General features: G+C 42.9%; 1 protein-coding gene across 2 annotated transcripts in view; it reads right to left on the bottom strand.

Annotated features, from left to right (window-relative positions):
* Positions 1–536: 536 nt before the first annotated feature.
* The window catches only part of znrf3 (zinc and ring finger 3), a 66,991-nt gene continuing 42,016 nt past the window's right edge, over positions 537–25,511 (bottom strand). Inside the window, exons 3-8 of one of the 2 annotated variants that reach the window (XM_020705705.2) lie at positions 13,148–13,222; positions 9,481–9,612; positions 7,697–7,804; positions 6,516–6,683; positions 4,553–4,655; positions 537–4,470 (exon numbers count right to left, since the gene is read on the bottom strand). In XM_020705705.2, coding sequence (XP_020561364.1) covers positions 2,795–4,470; positions 4,553–4,655; positions 6,516–6,683; positions 7,697–7,804; positions 9,481–9,612; positions 13,148–13,222 — 2,262 coding nt within the window. In that variant the 3' untranslated portion in view covers positions 537–2,794. Of the gene's footprint in view, positions 4,471–4,552; positions 4,656–6,515; positions 6,684–7,696; positions 7,808–9,480; positions 9,613–13,147; positions 13,223–25,511 lie in introns of both variants that reach the window. The other variant, XM_011478810.3, reaches the window with a different exon arrangement.

Here is a 25,511-nt window from a genome sequence, read left to right as displayed (position 1 = left end):
GATTTGATACTGAGCCCCAAATTTACAGTATAAAGACTCAAAGTCACATTCCGATCATCTTTTAATCTGTTTTTAACTATGTTCACCCTGTTTTTTGGGTCAAAATCTAAAAACCTGCAGAGTGCCAGGAGTTTATTAAAATGACCGCTCTGAGTTGTCCAAAGCATCCCCACCCCCCTTACTCTTCTTGATGCTGAAAATTTGAAGCAGGAACTTGTGGCCCGCCCTGCTTTTTTTGGTGGGAATTTCTGCTCCTGATTCACAATAATTTGAATAAAGGAATACTCAGAAATGCAGTTTTTATCTTAATTTTCTTAAAATACGTCCATCAAAAAATGCCAGAGGAACATGTTAAAAACATCAATTTCATTGGAGTGGGTCTTTAAAATGGATTAATCTCTTATTTTGGCGGGACAAAAGATGGAAATATTTTTGTTTTTTCAATTATTTGACCTTTGAATGATTATGGTCCAGTTAAAAATGATCCAGTGTGATAGAACAATGAAAACCCAGAACAAGAGGACACAGCACTGACATACTTGAATAAAACTGTATATTTTACAGATCTTTGTACACTTTAATTACAAAACTGTATGATACTAAAGTCTTAAAATCAGTTTTTTGGTCAGAGAAGATTTAATCGTCTTGTGTGCAATTACCATGTATTTACAAAGTCTCATGTTAGTGAGTTTTTTGTCTTTTCTTTCTTCAAAACAAAACCAAGTAACTCTTTCATACACTCTGAACATAAGACATGGCTTACAGATAAATATATTAGTAAATAAATATTCGGAGAACATATTTCCATTTATGAAATGTGTTTGCTATACAAGTACAGAATATACATAGATTGATTTCTAGCCTTTTCCTCCTTAAACATTTGTGATGGTATTGACAGAAAATAATTATACTCTTAAAAATATGACATTTTTGTACGCAGTCTTTTCTTTAAGTGCTAGAAACAATTTTTAGAAAAATTAAATAGTGACTCGAGTACCCCAAAAGTGTTCTATTTGCAGTAGGTACATATTTCTATGCAAAAAGGCAAGATTGGATTCTCACTGGATTACAGCACTGGTTAACTTATAAATAGGGTTATTTCAGATTTTCCCTCCTGTAGAGAATGTGTACATTTCATAGAAACAGTATAAAAACAGTCTGCAGGACAAACAGAAAGGCATGGATGAAAAGCATGGATATTGCAAATGAATCGTGATTGAAACTGTGGTTCATTTTTAAACTGCATGGTTTAAAGAGAAAACAAAAAGGTCACAGTACAAAAAGAAGGAACCCTCATGACATGCGAGTCTTTTCCAGATACTTTCCTTTGGCCTTTTCTGTTTTTTTCTCCATATTTCTAAGAGCGTGCCTCACAGAGGAAACTAGATAACAAAAAATACACTTTTTTTTAGGGGTTTCAGACGAGGGGCGGAGCCTCACGCTACCCGCCCCGCCCCTGGATCTGGTCTGACCAAACCTGTGCAGCGTCTTTCAGTGTCAGCTTAAGTCTCTCGGGCCCTCGCTCAGGCAGGCTGCCAAACACAGAAAAGGCGTGACGCAGATTCCGTAAACTGAATAGAAACCAGTGTCAGCCTTGCATTCACATTGCTTTTTTTTCTGTAGAGACCCATTTCCCTGCCCTGTTTTGGTAAAGCTATGTCTATATTCCTACTGCTGTTGGTGACTGAAGCTTTCCGTCTGTGTTCATGTGTGAACGTGAAGCTAAATCTCCTTCCTGAACCGTCGTCTCGCTGGGCTGCATCTGTACGTCAGAGAAAATGTTCATTTGTTTTGACAAATCGGTTTTGCATGAATTGTTCACAAACTTATTTGCCATAAAATTCCCCCCAAGATTCACCAATGTGATGCTTTTTTTATGCAAACTGATCCAGAGTTCTTTAGCGTTTCCATGGATACTGGAGCAACACATCCTACAAAAACTCTCACTTTTATCCCAAATCGGTCACAATTTAGTTTAAAAATTGCCAGTATCTCAGAAAATGTACAAAAAAAAAAGCTATGGATGTTTTGCTAAATATGTTTAGGGACAGAAGCAACGCAATGTCAGCAAGATTTAATCATTATTTTAGAAAGCTTTTCTGAATGTGTTCACCTTTTTCAGCTAAAATCTTTAGGCACGTGAAAACAATTATTCATAAGTAAACAATATTGATTAAGGATTTTAAACTTTGTGAAACCACATTGTGTCTGACAGAAAACTTGAGTCAAAAGGCGAAGCTGTCAATCAAAATGAATCAGATTTGCTCAAATCAAATTTAACAGTAGCATTTTACAGGGTTGGAAAAAGTCTCGTTCTCAGGTCAAACAATAAAACTTTTAGAAATTCCAGAAATGTAGGATATGTTGTTCCAAAAAAATGTATGCTTACGTCTTTAACTGACAAAACTGGAGTATATTTTGTAAATACCGGCTCTTCAGCTGAAGATTGAAACCCTGACGACATGTGGAGACATTCAACATTCAGAGATTCAGCTAGAACCTGGGGGGGGGGCTGCAGCCCAGCGAAACCACGACTCAAAGACAGAATTGAGAACCACAAAGCGGGTCGAAGCTTTAAACGGACGCCAGGAGCATCAGCGGACTCTGTGGCCACAGGAATGAACACGATACATTTTTCTATCTCCAAACAAGAGGCCATTTCAGTAGAAATCCACACAATCTGCGATGATAACATTCAGTAGAAAAAAGGCAACTGAGGGTTTCAAAGATTGACAGATGCAGTACCCCACATTCTGATGTTCTGGACCGGAGTACCCAGACCCCCTCGGTCCGGTTAGGTACTGCTCCCCAGTGTAGGGAGGCCTGCAGAAAGCTGAGGGGGGAAGAAAGCCCTGGTCTCCTCCTGAAGATACGTCTGACCCCTCAGTGGCCCCGAGGCCGAGTACCGGTCCTTGGGCTCAGGCTGCTCTCCTGTCCGCAGTTCGGCCTCCACGCCGACACCGGCAGGTAATAAACTGCTTTGAGTCTCTGCCCCTGAGCCCAGTTCACAGTCCGTGTCCTCGGGAATTATGGGTATTCTCTGGCTGAGTTCACAGCAGCCCTGCGCCGAGCGGTTCTCGGCGTCGGCGTGTGCGTACTGCACGTTGACGGCATAGTCCTCGGCGTAACGTCCAGCGGAGGCCCTGTGGACATTCATCTCTTTGTAGAAGCAGCAAGGTAGCCCTTCATAGCTCACCTGTTCCGAGGAAGGACACATGTGCTCAGGGGCAAAGAAGTTCTGGGGGGCGGAGCTCTGAAAATCCACCCCTTGGTGACAGCGTCCTGAGGCTTGGTCCTGCCCATTGCACTCAAGGCTGGGAGGAACCACCTCAAAACAGCAGCTACAGGCTGCAGCTCCACGCTCCCCCGACTCCTCCTGTGGGCCCTTGTTCCTGTCGGCTGCGGCGTCCGACGCCACGGCTGAGGTAGTGCTAGTGTTGCTGTTCTCCCTGGGTTCCAGTGATGAGCGACTGCTGTAGTTGGGTTCCAAACTGCAATTGGAGAGATGGTCCCCCGAGCTGTACCCCGAAGCCCCAGCAGGAAGCTGGAGGCAGTCGTGTCCTGAAGGTGCGTTGGGTGATGAGTCTTCCACAGGAACAGTGGTGCAAACCGCCGCGTCCCCCGCGGAGACCCGACAGGGACTCTTACTCCGGTACACGAAGGGGTCGTAGTCACTGCTGAGTGAGCTGCGGAAGGTGGAGCAGCTCCCGTACACCCCCTGGTTGCTGACCTCCGTACAGTCCAGCATGGAGTCACTGGAGGAGCAGTGGCACTGGCCCGAGCTGCTGCTGCTGCTGTCACTTCCCGGACAGTCGGCGAGGTAGCCGCTGCACACCGAGCGGTGGCCGTGGTAACAGCTCAGGCCCGACGTGCTGCCGGCGTCGCCCACCCTGGAGGAGGAGGCGGGCGCCATGTGCACCACGGTGGGGTAGATCAGTCCTTGCTGAAAGGCCCTGCTGGGGTGGCCCTTGTGGATCCCACCCCCGAGCTGCCCCGCCACAGCCGGCCCTTGAGCACCTTCGGGGAAGGACAGCCCCTGAAAGTAGTAGTGCTGGTACATCGTCTCATACTGCGAAAAATACGCCGCTCGGGAAAAGTTCCGCCCGTGGAACTTGGGTCGCTTAAAAGCAGCGTGATGCTGTGGGGGATATGGGGGGGGTCCCCGATGCTCCAACCCACAGTGGTGGGGGTTGAGTGAATGCTCCAGATGCAGGGCAGGGTGGTAGCTCCGGATGAAGGCGGACGTTGACTGGGGTGCGTATGGGGCTTGAGGGTCCGGGTGCTGGTCCACAGTCAGCACGGTGATGGGATTGCCGTGGGGGTCCATGCTGGTCCTGGTCGGGTACGCCGTCAGCTGACCGGCTCGATGCACCCTGCCGGGATAATGGACCGGCAGAACCACCCGCTGCCTGCTGTGGACTGCATTAGCCGGGTCCATGCACGCGGGTCTCGGGTTCCCTTTCTTTTGCTCTGCAGAGGAATCAAACCAGCAGTCAAACACCGATTATGAGTCAAAGCTGAGCGGAAAGTGAAGGCTGGTGTTGAACCTCACCAATGATGTTGTGTCTGCAGTGGGGGCAGGTGTGATGCTGCAGCAGCCACGGGTCGACACACCTTTTGTGGAAGCGGTGCGCACAGGGGATCACCCGCAGCTCCTGAGAGGACGAGAGGGGAGCCTTTTAACGGCGTTACGCCCAAAAATACAGACATGAAGAAAACACGAATTAAAGAGGCAAACAATAGAAGGGACAGATCAGGAGAGCAGGATGTCCAGGCTGGGTGCAAACCTTCACCACAGATAACCCAAACCTGGAGGCCGTGTCACACGGCCACTTTTGTGCACACTTCACAGATGAAAATTGGTCAGACGTGAATATGCGTGGAAAAAATGGGAAAAGTTGTGGTCTTTACAGGAAGTTTTCACAGATGTATCACGAATGAACCGCATTAAAACCACAGAAGAAGCGGGAATAAACCACGTGAAGAACATTTAAATCAACGTAGAACATAAACCGTGATCATTTTTGCTGTTTATATGCAATTCATTAGTGATTTGTGCGTTAATTACATAATTTTAACGTGATATGTGCTCCGTGTACACAATCTAAAAGTTATACATTGGTGGTACACATGTGAAAAGTCCATTAGACATCCGTGGAACAGTTGTGGAAAGAGTTGTGTATGCATCTAACATAAATCTCGCACAGTTGCTTAATGTTTACATAATAATTGCACATATACTACATAAAAAGCTCATAAACTGCATAAATCTCAACCAAACAAAAATTCTGAACAGCTTAAACCGAATTCACGTAAAGACCCGTTGGCTGAAACCCTCGACGGACATCTGCGCATATCAACAAATGATGAACGCACGAAACACTTAGGAATGACGTATATTACGCATGAATTATGAAAGAAGCAAACGGTACGTAGTGAATGTGCGACTTTAGTTATATGCACTCATACGACTGCTGCAGGTTTTTGGGTTGTCCGGGTCCGTGGAGGGTCTTTTTCTTACCAACTTTGATTTCATTGGTTTTCATTTAATCTAGTTTCAGCAAACCATTTAATCCCAACTACCACTAATGCAGATGTGAGAACATTCCTGACACCCCTGCACAGTACTGAACGACCTCCTTTTGGTATCTACCGAGGACATTTGCAGCTTATCAATGATACCAAATGTGAAGGGGTGGGGCTCTGGGAATTGTAGTTTATGGTGGATTTCAAACATTTTTGATTAGACAACATTTTTTCTGGTGGTCAGGATGTTCAGAGCTCTGGTTTCCTCAGCTGAAACATGTCCACCAGGTGGCAGCAGAGCTTCACGACTGTTTCAGTGCGGTCAGGTTTGGAAGAGTCCGTCCAAACACAACTTCCATGCTCACCCGAGATGTTTTATGGAGCTAAACAAACAACAAGCTTCTACTTGAAGGTGGATGTTGGAGTATCGCTTTGCAGTCGGATGGAGAAGTGGCAATTAGGGATTCAAAGGCACAAAAGCAGGAGTGCTCTGGCTGTGGGAAGTCAGTCTCTGACGTCCGTGCTTCACTCTGTGGCCTAATATGATTCATCTTTGGCTTCTTTTTTTTCCTCCAAAGCTTTTGTTGCTCATTTCACTGCTCCAAAAAAAAAGAAACCAGAAAAAGATCGCTTTGATGCCATTCAGCCTTTTATGTCGCCACTTCCTCTGAGGAATCACGGCGCCTTCTTTCTGCTATTTCCCAAAAAAAGACACAAAACACAAACCGACCCGGTCCCCCGGGGTGCTGGGTTTGTCCCTGCAGCAAATGAGCAACTGGGGCTGCATTCTTTCACAGTGACTCTGTCAAGAAAAAAAAAGAGGACGACAGGAAGCCCCATCCAAACCCAGCACCCTTTGGGTTCCTCTTATCTGTCAGGTGCTGTGAAACACCTAAACAGGTGGAGGAGCCGGTGATGCTAATCACCAGGGGTTTGTGGAAAAACCCAGACAAAAACAGGTAAAAAGACGCAACGCTTTCTTTCCTTACCTCTCCGTCCATGTACTTCTCCAGACAGATGGCGCAGTCGGAGGTGGAGCTGCTGCTCAGCGAGTCGGACGCGCCGCAGCCGCTGTCGCGCTGGACTTTCCCTTTGGCCTTGAACTTCCTGGTCTCCATCTTTTCCAGCGCCTGGCTGGCCATCCTGTTCATGGAGCTCTGCGGTCGGAGGGAATGCGGACCCGTAAACAACCCAGCACTGCTGCGCAACCGCTCTCTATTTACACCGCCGAGGCCGGCCTGCACCACACCGCAGGGTGTTTGTGCCTCTACACTAGACACTCAACTGCAGACTTTTGAAAGGGCAAAAACAAACCTTTTTAGTTTCATCTTAACAAGCTTTTAGGGACCCAAAACAGGTTTTTAGATACATTTGTCAGATTTAGAGGCAAAACATTTACCAGCAGGATTACATCCATTTTAAGGGATTCTGCTAATATGCAAATATTGGATGATCTACTGCGGCTCTGCAGAAACTGCTAGAAAACAACAGCTTTTTTTTGGCTAAAAACATCATAATTGGGAATAAATGATCACTAGGAACAGTTTAAAAATAGATCAAAAGATGATCTGGATGGGTTTTCACGGTTTTAGAAAAGGATTCTTGAGAATTGTATCATCTACTGTAACAAAAATCGGATTTTTGAACAGATCAGGCAGATCACATCTGGTCCAGGGCGCCTTGTATCTTCAAAATAAAAGTCTTGGGAGGATTAAAAGGAGAAAAGTGTCTTTATTTTGACTTTGTCTGCAACAAACCAGCCTGAAAACGGAACAGGACACTTCTAACGCACAAGACTTGGAACTTAATCCTCTAAGTGAAGTTTTGCCCCAAAACAAAACAGGAAATAAACTTATGTTTGGACTTTTATGAGTTGCTGAAGTTTTCAAACAAAATAGTCATCCTGACAGGAGGAGAATCAGGAGAATCCCAGCTTTCAGGAAAAAACAGGTTTTTGTTTATAACATGAAGCATTTTCAAGAGTTGATGGTCTCCACAAGCACAAAGCGTTTCTATTATTTTATTTATTAGTTTGTTAGGTCATGACTGGTTTTAAATTTGCTCTTTCGTTTCTATCGATGCATCATCTGTCGCCCGACCCGGTTCTGGCTCTGCAGCGACCTCAGAACCTCCTGTGTGGGAGAAGCTCTGGAGTTTGCGTGGCGCTCACCTGGCTTCTCCTTTGCTTGAGTTTGATCTTGATCAGCAGGATGAGGCAAACTAGCGAGACGACCACGAAGAAAGCCAGGAAGATGCCCATGTCGAAGTACTCGGTAGGCTGCTGTGGAAACAGACACGAAGGAATGAAGACGTCTGCCACACTCGGCCAGAGATGGAGCTGCAGTTTAGCAGCATCTCAGACTCACACCTCCTCCTTTTTTTTAGCTAATCTAAAATGTTTGCTTTGGTCCAGACTAAAAAAAAATTCAGTCTAACTTTCCTGGTTGACCTCACGTTGACCTCAGCTGACAGAAAATGAAACATCTCATCTGAGAGGAGCAGAAAAGGCCACGCCCCTTTCTCTGGACTGACGCAGACACCTGTAGCCGACCCTGCAGGTTTTTCTGCATCGACTTTTTTAAAATCTGGAATTAAAGAAAGATCATATTTATGCTAAAATATAAAGTCAACAGCAGAAGAAAGAACGAATGTGTTGTTCTGAGCAGACACATGACGGAGCTGCCCTGAAGGCATCACTTGGAACTCCTCCCTGTTGTTTCCTGCAAGCTTCTTGCATTACAGGAATGTCACATATGAAGAAATTGGAGCCAAAATTCAGAAAAATGTACCTTGTTTGGGTTTCCAACAATTCTGCCCATTATTTCCTCTCTTTTTTTGATTTACTGAAACTAAACGGTAAGTAATCAGAGGCATGTTTGAGACAGACTCTGACTATTTTAGGGGAAAAACAGATTCAAAACTTATTTCAGTAAGACCAGCGAACATTGTGGCTAGTTTGTGTTTTTCCTCCAAATGTTTGTCCGTCCCAAATCCATATGATCCACTTTCAAATTCAAAAGAGACCAAGACTGAGAAGACGACAAGAAAAGGTAAAAAAAACAATCAAAAAGTAACTGTAGCGCTAAAAAGACAGGAAGTTAGGAAATGTACGATTTTAATTTTGTTTTTGTGAAAAAAATGTGGGGAACGCGAATAAATCTCTTTTAAAACCACACTTTATGGATGTACAGTGAGTATTTTTTCTGATATTTAGTTTGAGGCAATTTCTAGGCCTTTTTAAGTCAATTTTAGACCAAGAATTCTGTTGTAGAGTCAATTGTGATTTGTAAAATGAAAATCAATGTTTTCTCCCCATCACTGCAGAAACAGTTATTTGACTGTTTCTGAGATCAAAAATATTCGCATAACTATCATAACACAGCAATGCGTTCAAAAGCTGTAGAGTCAGAATTTGTGCAGAAGTTCTGCCTTGTCAATACTGTAACTGTCGTGCACCAAACGACATTCATTTTATGTTTTTTATGTTTAAAACACGAAAGAAAATACAAAATAAAAATGAAAACAACATCAAATAAATGCAACTCCAGTAAATGATGTTTTAATCTGAAAATGTGGTGAAAAAGTCAATAATTCTTTCATCCTCTTGTCTTCGTGAGAAGATTTCACACTCATTTAAAATATTTCCTGAATATTGTGAATATTTTGGGAATGTATGGGGCCTTTTTGAGGCTTTTATTTTATAGTAGCATCTCTTCCAGTCTGGAGAAAATGATAAAAAGCCTCACATGTCTTTACAAACATCAAAGACTTGCTGCGGAAGCTCTGACCATTTCAGTCTTTCAGGAAATTTGTCTCATCAGTCTGGAGCCTCCTCTCTGACCTTGTTTTTTTCACCTCTGAGTGCAGTTCTCATCTTGATAACTAAAAACCAGCAAGCCGCAGGCTGACAAGGAAGTTCAGCGTTCGGCGTGCGCTTGGGGCCGCGCGGCTTACCCTCGGCGGTCGGTGCTGGATCCGAGCTCGGGCCACCTTCTGCTTGTTGACGATGTTCATCAGTTTGACGGCGTCGTTGCCTTTCACGTAAACCACCGGCCGCTTCAGAGGATCCTCAGAGAGCTGGTTCAGCTGGAGACCACAGAGCAGAAACACATGAGAGAGAGCCCACTCCCAGCATGCACTGCAGGGTTTTTTTTCTTATTGCCTTTTTTTAAATCGTATATTGAGATGCAAAAGAACTTTATTTTATTGTGTATTAATACATTTTTGGTCAAATATAATGGGAATCAAAACTCAACATAGTTTTTAAATTGGACTTCATTTGCTAAAGAAAGAAAAGTCTAAACAATTATTGTTTCTTCTTTGGTAGAACTGACAGAGAGTTGTAGTCTTGTTTGGAGAGCTGTGGTCCCACTTTTTGTTGCTTTTTTTTAAGGATCTTTCTAAATGATTGTGCATTTCAAGCCACGAAGCAGCAGAGTAAACGGGAAAAAACAGTTGGATCCATTCAGAGGCAGATTTTTTTGCTTGTTTTCGGGACAGTTTCAGTTTCATTATAGAATTATTATTTGTAAAAAAATCTATATTTGTAAAAAAAATAAAAAAGGAAAAAGTTTGGGATGTACTAAAAGATAGAAATCAAGAATGGCCACAAAAACAACTCTGTGAATAATATAAAATAAATGAATTACATAAATCTGTGTCACTAGGACACAGATTTATATAATTCTAACAAGACTAACAAAACTTCCAACAAGTTCTAAAGGTTCCTAAAGTGGTATCGGCCCCTAGTGTTCCTCTGAGCTGCGGCTGCTTCTCTTTCAGGAACGTAAAGCTTCAGATTTGGAGAAGAAAACAATCCTTCGCTCCTTCAGTCTGGAATCTGTAATTTAAAAAGCCAGAGGACATCCAGGCGGCTTTTTCCCAGAGAAACTCTGTGTGTTCTGGTTTCAAGAGTAAAGATCTGGAATCGTTTGATCCCTCCGGTGCAGCGACTGGACCAACAGAACCTCCCAGCCGCACTTTCACATTTTTGGGAAGGAGTTTAGAGCAAAGCAAGAACGCAAACTTTAGAAAAGTTCTCCTAACTTTGGCCTGGGGACTTTCATACCTCGGAAGCTCCGCCCCCTCCCTGCCCCTCGGCCTTGTGGCTCCTGTCTGTGCTGATCGGGCCGCTCTGACTGGAAAAGCCTCTCGGGGGAATTTAACACAGCCGCCAAAGCGCTGCCTTTCATGTGGTCTGAGCGCAATCCCTTTTATCTCTCAGCTAGGCGCTTTACGACCCAGCAGCAAAGAAGAAGAGGCGCAGGGACACGAAGGGAAAAAAGGCCTGCAAGTCCGGGCCTGGCGTGGCGAGCAGAATTCCTGCCACAAAGGAGCTGAGCTGCAGCCTTCTTCCTCCTCTCCACACAGCGACTGCTGCAGACAGAAGATTACATGAGAGGGAAGGGCCACTTCTGCTCATTTATTTAACTTTCTGTTCCCGTTCTTGTCGGAGGCTTACAGCTAATGTTTGGTTTGAAAGTCATCGGGCATTAGCAGCCTTTCATCACCGCCACAGATTCATGACAGATCAAACAGCAACACGCCTTACATTAGGAAACATTCTCACAGCGTCTGGAAACGTTTCTGCACTCCTCTTTTTCCTCTTTCTATCTGAGCTTTTCTTTTCTGTTGCATTCTGCACATTTCCTCCTTTAGGAACAAGAATGCAAGAAACTATTGCTGATGCTGATCATTTATTCGTTTAAAATAAAGAGCAAAAGGAAGCTGAAAATAAATGAAAGACTTCATGTGTCATGTTTCTGACGATGGAGAGGGACAAATACTAAGATAATTAAGTAAGTAAAAAGGCCCCGCCCTTTTTGTACTACATTTGAACCGTACCGTAATGATTAACAACCAGTAAACTTGTTGCTTTATGCTGCTTCATGGTCTTACCCCCCTTCCCCTCCTATTATCACCCTCCTACCCCCCTCTCTCTAACGTCCCTCTCTCTTCTTCCCTTCTTTCCTTTTCCGTCCGGTCCAACACCAAAGATTTTCAGACATGATTGAAATTAATAAAGTTTGGCCTCAATTACAAAAGGGGTTTATTCAGACATACCTTTGGTTTGTCTGAAGATGAATAACCCCTCTTGTTAAAATAAAATATGTCCAACACAAGAGGCCCTCAGCTCTCATCTGTTTGCCCAGCTGTTGGACAGGACAAGTTTAAAAAAAAAAATTGTATTTTTCAGTATTTCTTCAATTTAAATTTTTTGGAAAAAGATCGTATTTGTGACATAGAACATACACTGGGCGAGGCCACACTTTCCCTTCTCCGCCCCATTCTGATGCTTCCACTGTCAGACAAATGGATCCATTCAAGTCTTTATTTTCCTCGTCTGAACTGGAATCTGGATCAAAACTGTACGGCTGGATAGCTCCAAAATATCTGGCAGACTTTTTGTACCGCTAAGGTTAAGTTGGGGGTCTGAGGGGCTGTAAGCTAGCGAGTCTGTAAACAGATGGATGATGGGAAATGTGGGCGGGCTTACTCCGCACCAACAGTCCAACCCACAACAAGTTCTAATGAACTCCTGCAACAGAAACTCTGTCCTAGACAACGACATGCGTTTTCTGTTTTGGGCTGAAAAAGGCATTACCATAATTTAAAGATCAAAAGATGATCAATGAGATGCAGAAGCATCTTAAAATATGATCAAAAAGTTGGAACAATGTGCCTTTTTGCTCTTTAATAATTGAAATGTTTAGTGGGGAAGAAAATGCTAAATATCTTAGGGGAATTCACTGAATATTGCTAAAATTACAAACTACAACGTTTTACTCTGAGTCAGCTGGTGGAAGAAAACAGAAAAAAATATTGTGCTTTCTTTCCACAAAGTTCTGTTATGAAAAGGCAAACTTTTGGGGAAAAAAATCCAACAAATGTACCAAAACTTTTAAAAAAGATCAAATAAATCAGAACTGTGCTGTAAAAAGGTGCAAAAACAGTCCAACTCTTAAAGGAATAATGCTGCCAATCTTTCCTAAAATGCTTAGCTATGTAAGAAGAGAAAAGTTTAATGGAGAAAAAAGAGAAAATGCAAACTAAAATGCAGGATTAGGTAAAGAACCCTGAAAAAAACAACATCAAAATGCTCAAAAAAATAAATTGAATGAAGGTGATTAAAGCCAAAAGAAAAAAAAAAGAGTTGAAAACTTCCTAAACCTGTTGCTTTAGGAATATATATAATAAAGTCCTGCACATGAATTAAAAAAGCATTTGACTCTCTTATTTCAACATCCGCATCTTGAAAACATAGATTGGCAGAGAAAGAGAAAACATTCTTCCTTCTCAAACTCTGCAGGTGAGGTCATGTGCACTACCTGTGCAATTATGAGCTCAGCCCAGTTTGGTCACGGTCTGGTGAAAGCTGAACCTGGATATCCATTTTCAGTGCCCTCAGAAAACCAGCAGCTCTGGAGCTGAAAGACCTAAAATGGTTGAATGAGTGCGGCCGACCCGCGCGCTTTTGAACGGGACTAAAGATAGAAAGATCATTGTTTGTGCAAACGCACACCCAGCTTGTCCTCGTCCCGTAAAGCAGACAGACTGGGGCAGATCAGACGAGCCGGGGACGGGGGCGGGGACGCCTGGGTAATTCTAGGTGTGCACAAACCTGATCGATGGCATCCGGATTCTCAGAGACATCAAAGATGACGGCGGTGGCTCCTCGCTGCACGGCTCTCTTTGCCTGCAGACACACAGGAATGACACGTTCAAGAACCCAGCGGTTCCCCCTTCACACCACTAGGGGGAGTTCCCTCCCTCAGAGTAACCTCCATTAGATCAAAGAAACACCAACAGGGAGAAGTAAACAAGCTCATGTGGCCGCTCTCCGGTTCCCTGAAGCCTCCATGATGTCATGCTTGCAGCGTGACATCCCGTCAGGCTCCGTGCACGACTCTGCGTGATGCAACTCCCTCACAGCAGAGTGCAACTCTGCACCACAAACTCCAAAAAGTTAAATCAAGGATTTCCGGCTCTTCAGAACCGGAGCTCCTTTCATCTGAGAGCAGGGAAAGTCTTTGCACGGGGGCCTTTTGAAGGCAGCAGATAAAGGAAATGCTTGCATCTGCAGAAGCCAGAGTATCTTCACACTGAATCCAAATTGGCTTCCCCTTGATGGGGAAAAAGAAACTGCTTCTCCCTACAAGCCTTTTTTCTGGCGGCCCTATTTAGACGGGGTTTGATGTCCGTGCTGCGTGATCAGAAAGAGTGTGGCCAGAACGCATCCTGATACTCTGAAGTGCTGCTGGGCTTCTGCCAGAGCTCTTCATGTAACTTCTGCAGATCAGAGTTACCGTGCACAGGGCTGGGCTCTTTGCTGCTGACCTGCTGGACGCCACCGCCACCCCAGTTTGTGGTGGAACGGGGATGCACGGTAACCCTGTCCTGCAGCAAGACAAAAAAACAGGTTTGTTCTGGTCCGGTTTGGGAAATCCACAAACTTAAAGAGAAAAACTGTAAAGAACTGCTGCTCCATTAAAGAAAGGTCCAGACATCATTTTTCCAGACCTGCACCACCCGGTCTGTTAAAGACCCACTCCGATAAATGTTTTTGGTGTTTTTAACAAGTTCTTGAGGCATTTTTCTGATGATGGAGGACACATAGCCAAAAAAATTATATTTCTAAGTATTTATTTATTCAAATCGTTGTGAATCAGGAGCAGACGAAAAAATGCAGGTTAAAAAGGATCATAATTGTGACGTAGAAAATACGCTGGACAGGCCACAAGCTCCCTGCTCTGAGCTCTTAACATCAGAGAGGGGAAGAGGGGCGGGGTTGCTCTACACCGATAGTCCTATCCACAACCCTGAGGTGAATTTTTGATGAACTCTTGCCGCTCTGCAGAAAGTCTGTCCTAGAAAACAGCGTTTTTAATTTTGGCTAAAAACAGAAAAATCATAATAAAAGACCACATTAGGGAACGCTTTGAAAATAAACCAATTTAAAAAAAACTACAACTATTCATTACATACACAAGAGGCTAAACAGGGTTTTGCTTCCTTTCAAATGTCTAAAACTGTATCAAATTGGTTTTACTGTTTTCATAGACCGATTTGTTTGGCATTTTTCTGTCTGTTTTGGTGGTAAATGTCTCTTTTTGCAAGAAATAATTTTGTGATTGTTTACTTTTTTCGGACTGATTTCAAGCAATCTTAAAAAATAAAAGGGAAAAACAGACAAAAAATAAAAATACATGAGAAAATTATGCTAACACTTTGATATGATCCTTTCTCTTAATTCTAGACATATTTCCACTCATACATCCGGTACAAACACGACTCTCTGAATCCATTAAATGATTGTCAAATAGAGGTTTATTGATTGCTTTACAGAGAGCGGAAAGAAGAAAATGTATAGTTTATTTTTAATACCGCGAATATTAAAGAAAAAGATGTTATTTTTTAAATTTTCATTCCAGGAATGATTTCTGATCCATTTGTGCAAATGTTTTCTTACTAACCACCTCCTGGTTAGAGCTGGTTAGCAGACGGTTCACGTCTGAGGTCTGAAGTTAAGGTGCAGATGTGACAGGAAAAGTGAAGCTGCTCCCTGCCGTCATCCTCATTTAGAAGTGCAGATATTCAGACGTAGAGCAGCAAAGTGTCAGCTTCAGGGGAAGAGCCTTCCTTTGTTCTGACTTTTTTTCTATCACCTGAAAATTTCTGTGTTTGCGTTTAAGCTGTTTGCTATTTGAAGCAAGCAAATGGACGATTATGAATTACTGGATTACACCTGAACAGATCTTTCTTTTGTAAACTTTCCTCAAAGAGCTGCACTAAATAAACTAATTTCTTTTTTTTCTAACTGTTGTTAAATCAAAGGGAACATTTGCACCTCAATAAATCATCACATAAACTGCAGATCTTTGCGTTTTTGACTTCTGCTATTATTTTTAGAGTATTTTCTTTAAAAAAAACCAACAACAACAAGGTAAATAAGCATTTTTTCAGCCATGTTTATGACTTTTCCCATCAGGTTTGCATTATTTTTACAACTTCCAACAAGTGTTTTCGTCTTCAGAAGGAAGTTAACGATTAAGCCGAGCTGTCCAGGAACGTGCATTTGCAGTTCAAACATGCCTGGGTTTCCCTCTATTCAAGCAAACGAAGCAGAAGGAGCTGCCCAAATGGATTACAGTAATAAAAAATAATAATCAAAAAATAGATGCTGCAGCGGCACACGTTCATGCCCTTTCCAGAGCTACCGGCACTGGGACCACCAGACCCGCTCCCCCGGGTTCAGACACTTCAGCTTTTTCTTTAAGCCCATGTGGAGTTTGTTAGTTCTGTCTCAATTAGATTTCCTCGCTGGTTTAATTCATGGACTAAATGTTTATGAATTTGGCTTTCAGAGCTAATTAAAGACTAATTAACTCTGCAAACCAAGTCCATCTGCTGGAATAAAAGCCCCATCAAACACCGGAACACTAAAAACGAGCTTTTTCCTCCTGCCTCCTTTAAAACCAACACTTCTCCCTTTTTATCACTTTTTTTTCTTCACTCCACAAAGTTCAAAAGAGAGCCGAGTGAAATCTCTGCGCGGCGTTTCCCTCTCACCCAGTTTTCTCTCTGCAGCTCCACACTGCCGGCACACACACACACACACACATTTAATTCAGCACCAGTCTGGCCCTTTGATGTGAGCTCTCCCAGTTAATAATTAATAGCTCTTGGTAAGACGCTTTGAGAAGAAAGAGATCTCCCTCCTGAAGAATCTGCAGGCCTGCGCTGCAGTGCAGGGACTTGCCTGATGACAAAAAAAAAATGCACCTGCAGGCAAACTGACATCTCCCATCCAACCCCTGTGGAAAACTGCAGCCTCAGAAACCAACGGCGGGACGAACGCTGCCTAAAGATTAGCCGAAAGCCGACCGCCTCACCATGAAAAACCTCCGCCAATCAAAGCGCATGAAGAAATTTGGCTTTGCGGTTGTTGGGCAAGATCGGATTCACTGAGCTAAAAAGGATCCAGGAGGTCTTTAGCCAATACCTGGGTACTGAGCAGTGCATTACCCAGTTAATACTTGCATTTCTTTGAACCACTGTACCTCTTTGACCATTAATTTAATATAATTCCAACTGATTCTAATGCAGAGAAAAGCAGCAAAATGCAACACTTTAAGGAGATTCTTCAGGTCAGAATCAGCAGATTTCTGTGGATTAAACACTTCGATATTGTAAAGTGTTGCATATCAGCATAAAGCTGCTTTTCTTCGCGTCAGAATTCGCTGTAACTACGTTAATAGTTAAAAAGTTACGGCGGAGCTGAAGTATTGGTGTTAAATTGGTTCAATTCGTTTCAGAATTGGTTGAGACGGCTGTAGTTGAGAGGATTGAGGTGTGAATCTGTTGGTTGGGGGTTAAAATCCCAGTCTTCGTGTCTTTAGGCAAAACATGTACATCGTCCTAAACTTGATCTAATTCGCTTTAGACAAACGCTTTATTCCAAACCTGTGTTCCAGAGTTTAAGTTAGTTTTTCAAATATCATAGAATTTCTATTAAAATAACTGATTATGTTTTGCTTCTTTTAATTAAAAAAAAACCCAGAATGTGAAGTTTCCCAAAGTTTTTGCACAGGATTTTTAGGTTTTATTGCACCTTTTTACATCTGTGCAGTTCTTTGCTCTGATTTCTTTGGCATCCATGTGTTTTGCTTGGCCTCCACCAGAACAACTACAATTACCAACATGTTCATTGACTGAAAGTTATTCATTTGGTTCAAAACGTTCTATATTTCATAAAAAAGTCTTAGGATCCAGCAGTGCTGAGCTCGTTTGGATCAGATCCAGCGTCTCTGCTCTTTAGTTTGATCCATGTTTCAAGAAAAGCCATTAAAGAGAAACCTGAACTTTGCAGAGGGAGGGGGGGACAGAGGGGCGACGACACTTTACAACAGTGACGGTTAAACAAACAGAGTTAAAAAAAGAAAGAACAATCTTCCCAGAGGGAACAAAAACCGCAGCAGCAGAAACTGCTGAGAACTCAGTCTAGACATGGACCAAAATGAAAGCTATGTTTAGCATCCCTAAGTCAGCCAGCCATCCAGCATGGAGGATCTGAGGAGGAGACGTTTTCACTCATCTGGAAGGAGGCGTTCCTCAGTCCATCATTTGTGAGGACAGAGGGTTCACGTGTCCTTATAAATATGCATGTAAGGGAAAATAGTGTGATCAGATCCACCTGTGGAATCTGCCTCAGATGCTCCATCGCTCCCTATCCTGCCTTCCTCCTCTTCTTCGTCGTTTCCTTTCCCTCTCTCTGCGCCGCTATAATTAAGGAAATTAAGTCCTCAGAAGACTCCACTGCTATTATGCTGTAATTTCATGTTGCCTCCTGGCTTTAAGGTTTATTAAAAGATAAAGGCATACTTTTCTCCCATGGATTTTCTTCTATGTGGCAACCCCCCTGCTTTCTTCTCCTTTGTCAGTCCCTACCAGAGCCGGCATGTGCAGCCCGACGATATTTACATTCACCTAAATAAAACTTCTCGACGTGGCGGAGAAGCCCGGAGACAGAGAAGGAGCGGCGAGTTTGCTCATGAAGCCGTTGGTAATCCTGACGGTTTCATTTCTACGGGATTAAGCAATGTTTAATAACGACATTTTCAAAGAAACCCAATAACCAAATGACCTAGTTGTTAAAAATTAGACCACCTCAAGTGGCAGTGTCTGCCTTAGGTTGTGGGCTCAAATCCACTGTAAAGTCTTACCAAAGACTCTAAAACTACGTCCTACCACCTCCTGATTCACACTCAGCCTTAGCGGGTTGAATTAGGGGGTTAAACCCCCAACTGGTTCGGCTGTGTCTGCCCCCAGAGAACGGGTCAAATATGGGGAGCAAATTTGACACAGCAATCATATCTTAACAAAGTGCCACTCCGATCATCTACTTATCTATTTCAAAGTTTTCCCAGTGGTCTTTTAATTATGATTTTGCCGCTTATAGGCAAAATGCAAAACCGGTATTGTTTTTAGAAATTCACCTCTGAGTTGTGGTCGGGACCGTTGGCGAGGAACAACCCTCCCTGTTGCTGAGAGCTCTCTGTGCCTTCTCCCACTAGCTTACCGCCCTTCACACCCCAATGTAACATTAATGGTGCAACAAAAATGGCAATTTTTGACGCCATCCAGCCGCACAGTCAGATGCCAGCTCGGTTGAGCGGAGCAGGGAGCTTGTGGCCTGCCGGCTGGAGCTGGAGCAGTTGGAAGCAAAATGACCTCTATCAGAAAAATGCTACAAAAAAAACACCTAAATCACAGTTTTCATTGAAGTGGGTTTTTAACAATTTAGACTTTCACCTATTAACAGCTGTCATGTGACATCAGTCTGAGTAAAAGACCCCCTGATGGGCTTATATGTCTTAAAATGCCAGTTATTTGCTTTTCTATTGGAAGCCTGTGATTAGCCCTTCAGGCAAAATTATCAATAGGGACCATCAGCTGCAAAAAAACCTGATCAAAAGTGAAATAACGGCTGCTGCCAAGAACAAGACTTAAAATGTCAAGCCACTCTTGCCCCCCCACTCTGCAACATGGAGAGCGATTCTGGATGTAAGCGGACAGGGGCGGTTTGGGCCTCCTCAAGCTCCTCTTCCCTCGACCGCCATCATATAAACTGACAGTTTACCCAACGTAAACACAGAGGCGGAAAGAATCACTTGAAGCACTCAGTGAGTTCAGTGACTCCCATTAATATCAAAAGAAGAGGAGGTCAGATCAGGAAGGGGAGCGGTGAGCCAGTTTCCACATGTTACATCTGCTTCATGAACTTCATTCTGATGCGTTCTGCAACATGGAATACTGTACATTACCTACAAATCTGACCTCCAATGAGCCACATGTGAGGCTCCACAGATGGGATTGAAGCGGTTTAAGGCCGCGTCACACAGCCACTACGTACCTTTTGCGCATTTGTCACATGTGAGTTTCAAGTCTTTTGTGATACATGCGTGATACACGTAACTCATAAGTGTTTCTTGCGATCGTCATTTGCAGATGTGCGCAGATGTCTAACGGGTCTTTACGTGAATTCGGATTTGAGCTGTTCGAAATTTTTGTTTGGTTGAGAATAATACAGTTTGCAGGTAGTTTTAGTAGCTCATCCGCAATTATTAGGCAAGTCGTTCCCAATTGTGCATGATTTTTGCTAAATGCATATGCAAACTTGTTTCATTCCACAACTGTTCCACACATGTCAATGTATGTCTAATAGACTTTTCACGCATGCATGATTTTATATTGCGCTATTGACGCATAAATAATTATCGAGTTGCATATAAACAGCACAATAATCACAGATGGTTCATGTTCCACGTTGATTTACGTGATCTTTGTGTGGTTTATTCATACTTCTTCCGTGGTTTTAACGTAGTTAATTTGTGATATATTTCTTGTAAAGGCCTCAACTTTTCTCACATTCTCCAGGTATATTCACCTACAACCATTTTTCATTCGTGCAATACGTGCACAAATGCACGTATTGGTTGTATGACCCAGCCTTTATTTTGCGCATAGATAACATCTGCAATTTGTCCAATAGTTTTTTCTCTTCTGTTCTACTATATGCAATAATATAATCTTTTGTAGGGATGTAACAAGTACTTAAATATTCTCAATTTGTTCCAGAAAAAACAAGTACAAACATTTGTGACGTCAAAGATCGCTGTTACTTATTATTTAAATTTTTATACATCCGGTAAAAAGACATACAGATAGTAACCCTTCAAACACAATATGTTAAATAGTTAGACTCCTGGTTTGATCTGTGAATTGTTGCTCTTGATTCGTGAAGTAATGATCCACAGCCCTAATCATTAGGGTTAAAATATCAGTAAAAGTTTTGGTCCATAGTAACCATAAGATGTTAAGCTATCCTCATTCATCATTTAGAGTCAGCAACAGTTGCAACGCAGCAAAAATGCAACCTGCAGGTATCGTCACCTAAGGTCTTCCACTCGCCTGCTATCCTGTATGAACTTTTTTCGCTCCGTCACAGCTTTAATACGCAAAAGCAAAAAGTTTTTCATTCCGGTTTAACAAAAACATCTGTGGTGTCCACTCAGGCCTGAATGTTCCTGAGGTAATGGTGTTCAGCCACCGCTTTAATGGCCTCTAATTGAGACACAAACATGCTCAGATTGACAGAGAGCAGCGGTCTGCAGGAGGAATTAGAACTAAGTCTCTTCCAGAGACGCTCGTCTCTAAGCTGCACTTTATGATCCACCAGTTTGCACAAACACAGATGCGGTTTGTACAGGTTACCGTGACGCAGGTCCTAAGGGGGAATCGGTTCCCATGAGTGGTTCAAATCCCCAAATGCACAACAGAGTTGTGCAACAGAACACAAAACCACAGGAAGCCTTCAGAATCATCTTCTTGGAATCCATTTCCCTTTGAAAGAGGGAAATGAGATCCACCTCTAGGCCATCTTTAGGATGCATGTGAAAAGTCACATTATTTTCCTCCCTGGTTTGATCTTCTTCCTTAAATCCAACATCATCATTTGTACCGGCAAACGCCGTCGGGTGGCCATTTACCTGCTGTTGCATAAATGGAATTATACAAGCGAGCCGAGTAATTAAGACGTGCGTTTGTCTGGGTGCGTATGTCTCTGGAGACCTGACAGAGTAACTTGGCAACAAGCTGGCCCAACTAAAAATCGAGGAAGGGGCAGCTTGTAAAAGGCCCTGAAATGTGTCTGCTAAAGTCCTAATGTCAGCCTGCAAAAATGCTCACTTTCAAACCTCAGAAGGTCCTGGGCTAAAAACTAGTCGGGCTCATCAAGCTTCTTGTCCTCTTTCACCCCACAGGCTTTTCCACCGACGTGAAATTCCAAAAACGTCGGTTTACTTTGCATTTTCTGGTTTTTCCATCTGTTTTCCTATTTTAAGACTTGGCAAAAGGATTTTTTTTAATTTCTCTGATAACCATCATCCCATTTAATAAAGTTACATACAGAGAAGTCCATGCTTTACTGCAGTGAGTTCAAGCTTCTGGCAAATCTATCCCAAATCATCATTCTTCCACCACCATGCTTGAGTAATAGAAACATGTCTAATTAAATAAAAAATACCTAGAACTCCAAATATACTAATTATTTTAAATGTAGAGGTATAAAAATAAAATTCAGAAGTTCAACAAAATAAACTGACATTCAAAGACTTTTGTCATTTTCTGGAACAAGAAAGACCATCTTGTGATAAGGAAGAAGTTATGAATTATTCTTTCATTCTCAAAGTTGTTTTTTTTTTTTGCTTGTGATACCAGAGTCAGATAATCACAAGTGATAGATGAAGCCAACAACCCCTGGACTCTGGTGCGCTGCAGAGCCGTTCATCATGTTCCCGTCGTGCTGGCTGTGCACCACAGGCAGCATTTCCGGCGTCTGCCGTTTGATGTCTTGGGGACACGGGGGCACTGATGCAACTGTCGCTAATCAACCAGCCTTCTTCGTCTTCTGCCTACTGCTCTGTCCTGCCGAGACCAAACACTGAGCCCGGAGGAATGGACGGCTGCTAATTAAATTTCCTCCCCGTCGTTCCCATGTTGTTTTCTTACCGGTTTAGGTTTTTGCTCCTTTGTGATTCACAGAAAAACAAACTGTTTCGAGCGAGAGACGAGAAGCACTACTCTTGAAATGCTTCTTCTGCAGAGCAGGCAGTGAAAGATTTTCTATATTAAGGTACAAAACGCCATAAAAGAAAACATTTTCTCTTTAGATGCATTAGAAACAACTTCAGATAAGAGCACTGTTCTAGTATTTAAACTCCCTAGTCTATTTATTCCCTCTTATTTATTGTGCTTCCTTTAGATAAGCAAAAACAACAAAAATACATCCATGGCTACCCAAACAAGCTTTGACTGCATTTCAAATTGTAAAAAAACACAAAAAAAAACACATTAAATACCAGTAAATGCTCCACTTTGATTATCAAACTTGGTAGGAAATAATCATTTTATCCAAATTGTACCAGGAATCCATCCAATGCCATAGTCCTGCCCTTACAGGTGGATACGGCTCTCTGCAGTCAAAAAATGGACAAACCTTTACGGGGAACGCAGGTGGCTTGCACAAAATATCAAGATCGTAGACCAATCTGTGAACATGCAGAGTGAAAATGTTCACGCACATTTTTTCTACAAGCATGCTTTGAGCAACAGGTGGCACAAGCAAGACTGTCCAGGTTTTTCAGTTTTCAACCCCCCCTGCAGACTGCGCAAAGAGTCCGTTGGTGCTTTTCACGTGATAAGTGGGCTGCTTGTGTGCAAAATAAATTAGGAGATAAAACAATCAGAGTGTAGTTTGTGTGAACATCCTACAAACACGTATCGCCTGCACACCCCATGTGAAAGGCATTCGTGTCAGTGCACACACCACTTGCACCAAAGCATCACCCATACGTCAAAGGTGCGTGCAACTTTCATTAGCCTTACAAATACGAAACACGCACAAAACTAATGGTACGCTCCATTTTCATGACAAACTGCAACCCCAAAACCTGCAGCACCCGTACGGGTCAACCCCCATAAAGATTCATTTAACACAATTGAAAAGCCCATACAACTCTATGGTGCTGAGACTTGGAGGACTACCGCTAAGCTGATGAAGAAACTCCAGACCTTCATCGACACCTGTCTTAGGAGAATCCTGAAGGTGCAACCAAGAGTTATGGGAAAGGAAGGTGCAGCAACCAATAGAGGAAGACGGATTAGCCACACCCTAAGAAAACCTGCATCCAGCACTACAAGGCAGACACTGACATGCAATCCCCAAGGAAAAAGAAAAAGGGGGAGACCAAGGAACACGGGGTGCAGGGATCTAGAAGCAGTGGCAAAATAGCATGGGGAAACCATGGGGACAGACAGCTGGAGGGACTCGCCCAGACCAGTCTGCCCGGAGAGCTCTTGTATGCGGCCAATGTCCCGACCGGGGTAACAGGCGAAAGAAGAAGTAACCAAATGTCATGAATGTCTAAAACAGAAACTCCTAACAAGGAGGCTTTTAAGAGCAGGGGATACACAAATCTGCCACAACCACATCTTTAACTTTAGAGTTAGTGATGGCAAAGAAGAAAATGCAGAGAACAAGTCTTTCTTTCATGGGACCTTGGCACCAAGATCGCAGGAACCGTGTTTTGAACGGAGATATTCAAATATAGTATAAAGATTTCATATGTAACAGAAAAAAGCATTTAGTTCTACCTGACAATGGCAACCATTTCTACTGAGCCAACAGACTAAATGAGATTCTGGATGCATCCATCCTGTTGTGTTTCTGCACCTCTAACAAGAAATAATAGCTAAAAGCTCTTCAAACAGAACTGAACTAAAAGAGAAAAATGCTGAGAAAAACTTCCACTTTCATTTAAAAGCACCACAAAACAAAGTACCAACCATTTGATTGTCCTTGTTAAACCAACAGAAGTGAATATACTCTCAGCTTCTTCGGCACAGTTTCTTTGGGAACCTAAACTGTAATCAAAAGGAGACATCAGTCCAGTTTAAACTTTCCACTAGACACCACCTCTCCCTTTTTTCCTAATTTCTCTAGGAGGATTTTCTCTAATCCCTCTGTGCCTTGAAGTTGCTTTCAGAGACTGAGTCCTGGCTGGTGTGAAAGGGAAGCTGATGCTGCTGCTGCTGCTGCTGCATGATGCTGCTGCTGCTGCACGATGCTCCTCTGAAGCCTCCTCTTGCTGCTGGTGAAAGGCTGCTCCTCTCATTTCCCACCAATCCAGAAGCAGGAGCAGACTGTTCCCATTAAATATTTAGGAAATAAATGTTCTAACTGCTTCTGATTTAACTTTCTTTTTACAGATAACTTTCATCTTCTATATCCAATGAAGTCTCTTCTAGTGTTGGAATTTAGTCTGAAATACTTGCAGAGAACACAACAGTCGCTTTAAATGGTATCCTTTTCCACTCAGTCCAGGTTAGGGAGAAACATCAGCATTAGTCCACAGTAAAGTTTACAGACAAAGTTGTGAGATAATGTGCAGATCAACACAAAACGTTTGTAGTCATTGGGTCAAAAGATGATCAGAAAAACGCCAAAAATCCATTTTTTTCTTGTCTATACAATTAAGAAGCTGAACATTCTCTCAACTTCATCTTTCCTGAACGGCCATATGCAATAAATGTAATTCCAGCGCATCCTGAAGCAGGGAAAAGCAGCTTTGTGCTAATATGTAACACTTCACTGTGGTTAAGTGCTTCAGCAATCAACACGCATCCGCCGATTCTGTCGTGGAGAAAAGTGGCTTTTCTCTGCATCAGAATCAGAGATCATGTGTTATTTAGGCGTCACCAGCGTCTGGTGTTAAAAGGTTACGTCAACTGAAATTTAACGGCAGAAAGCTCTTGTTCTCTACCTGATGAATTCCCATTATTGATTCTGGTCAGTGACTGCAAATGAGAACTGTACTGAGTGACCCCTCCTCCTATATATATACATCTTCTTGATAATCTTGTTTTTTCATGACATTTTTACTGTAATTAAGTGATTCAAGTTATAAACTGGCCAATCAGATGCCTCAGTAAAAGTCTGTGGTGCCTCCTGGCCCAACGTTAGAAAATGGAAACGTTTGACTGACAGATTTTGTGTAGCCCATTTCAAGTGTTAGGGGTGTTGCCTTCCAACAAGCTCACTCCTGATTGGCGAAAGCGGTTACCATAGAAATCTTGAATCAGATTGACTTGGACCAATCACTGCATTGCAAAAAAATGACGGCTGATTGTTTTTTGGTTGGAGCTGGAAGTAAACCATTTCCTTTGGGTGACGTCATACTGACTTGGTCCAGTTCTCATATGCAGTCAATAGTCGTTTTCCTCGAGTGTCTCAGCTTCTCCTCCTCCATCACCTCAGTGTCTCTGAGCTTGGCTCCACACTCAAGCACACATCCCTCATTGTCTGCCTCCTTGCGCTTGGCCCAACCTTGGCTTTCTGGCACAGCTTAAGAGAAAGTTTTGAGTCA

The sequence above is a fragment of the Oryzias latipes genome, chromosome 9 (assembly GCF_002234675.1).
Source record: "Oryzias latipes chromosome 9, ASM223467v1".
Classification (NCBI taxonomy): Eukaryota; Metazoa; Chordata; class Actinopteri; order Beloniformes; family Adrianichthyidae; genus Oryzias; species Oryzias latipes.
Note: the sequence above shows the minus strand (reverse complement) of the source record. Positions and strands in the feature narration are given on the sequence as shown.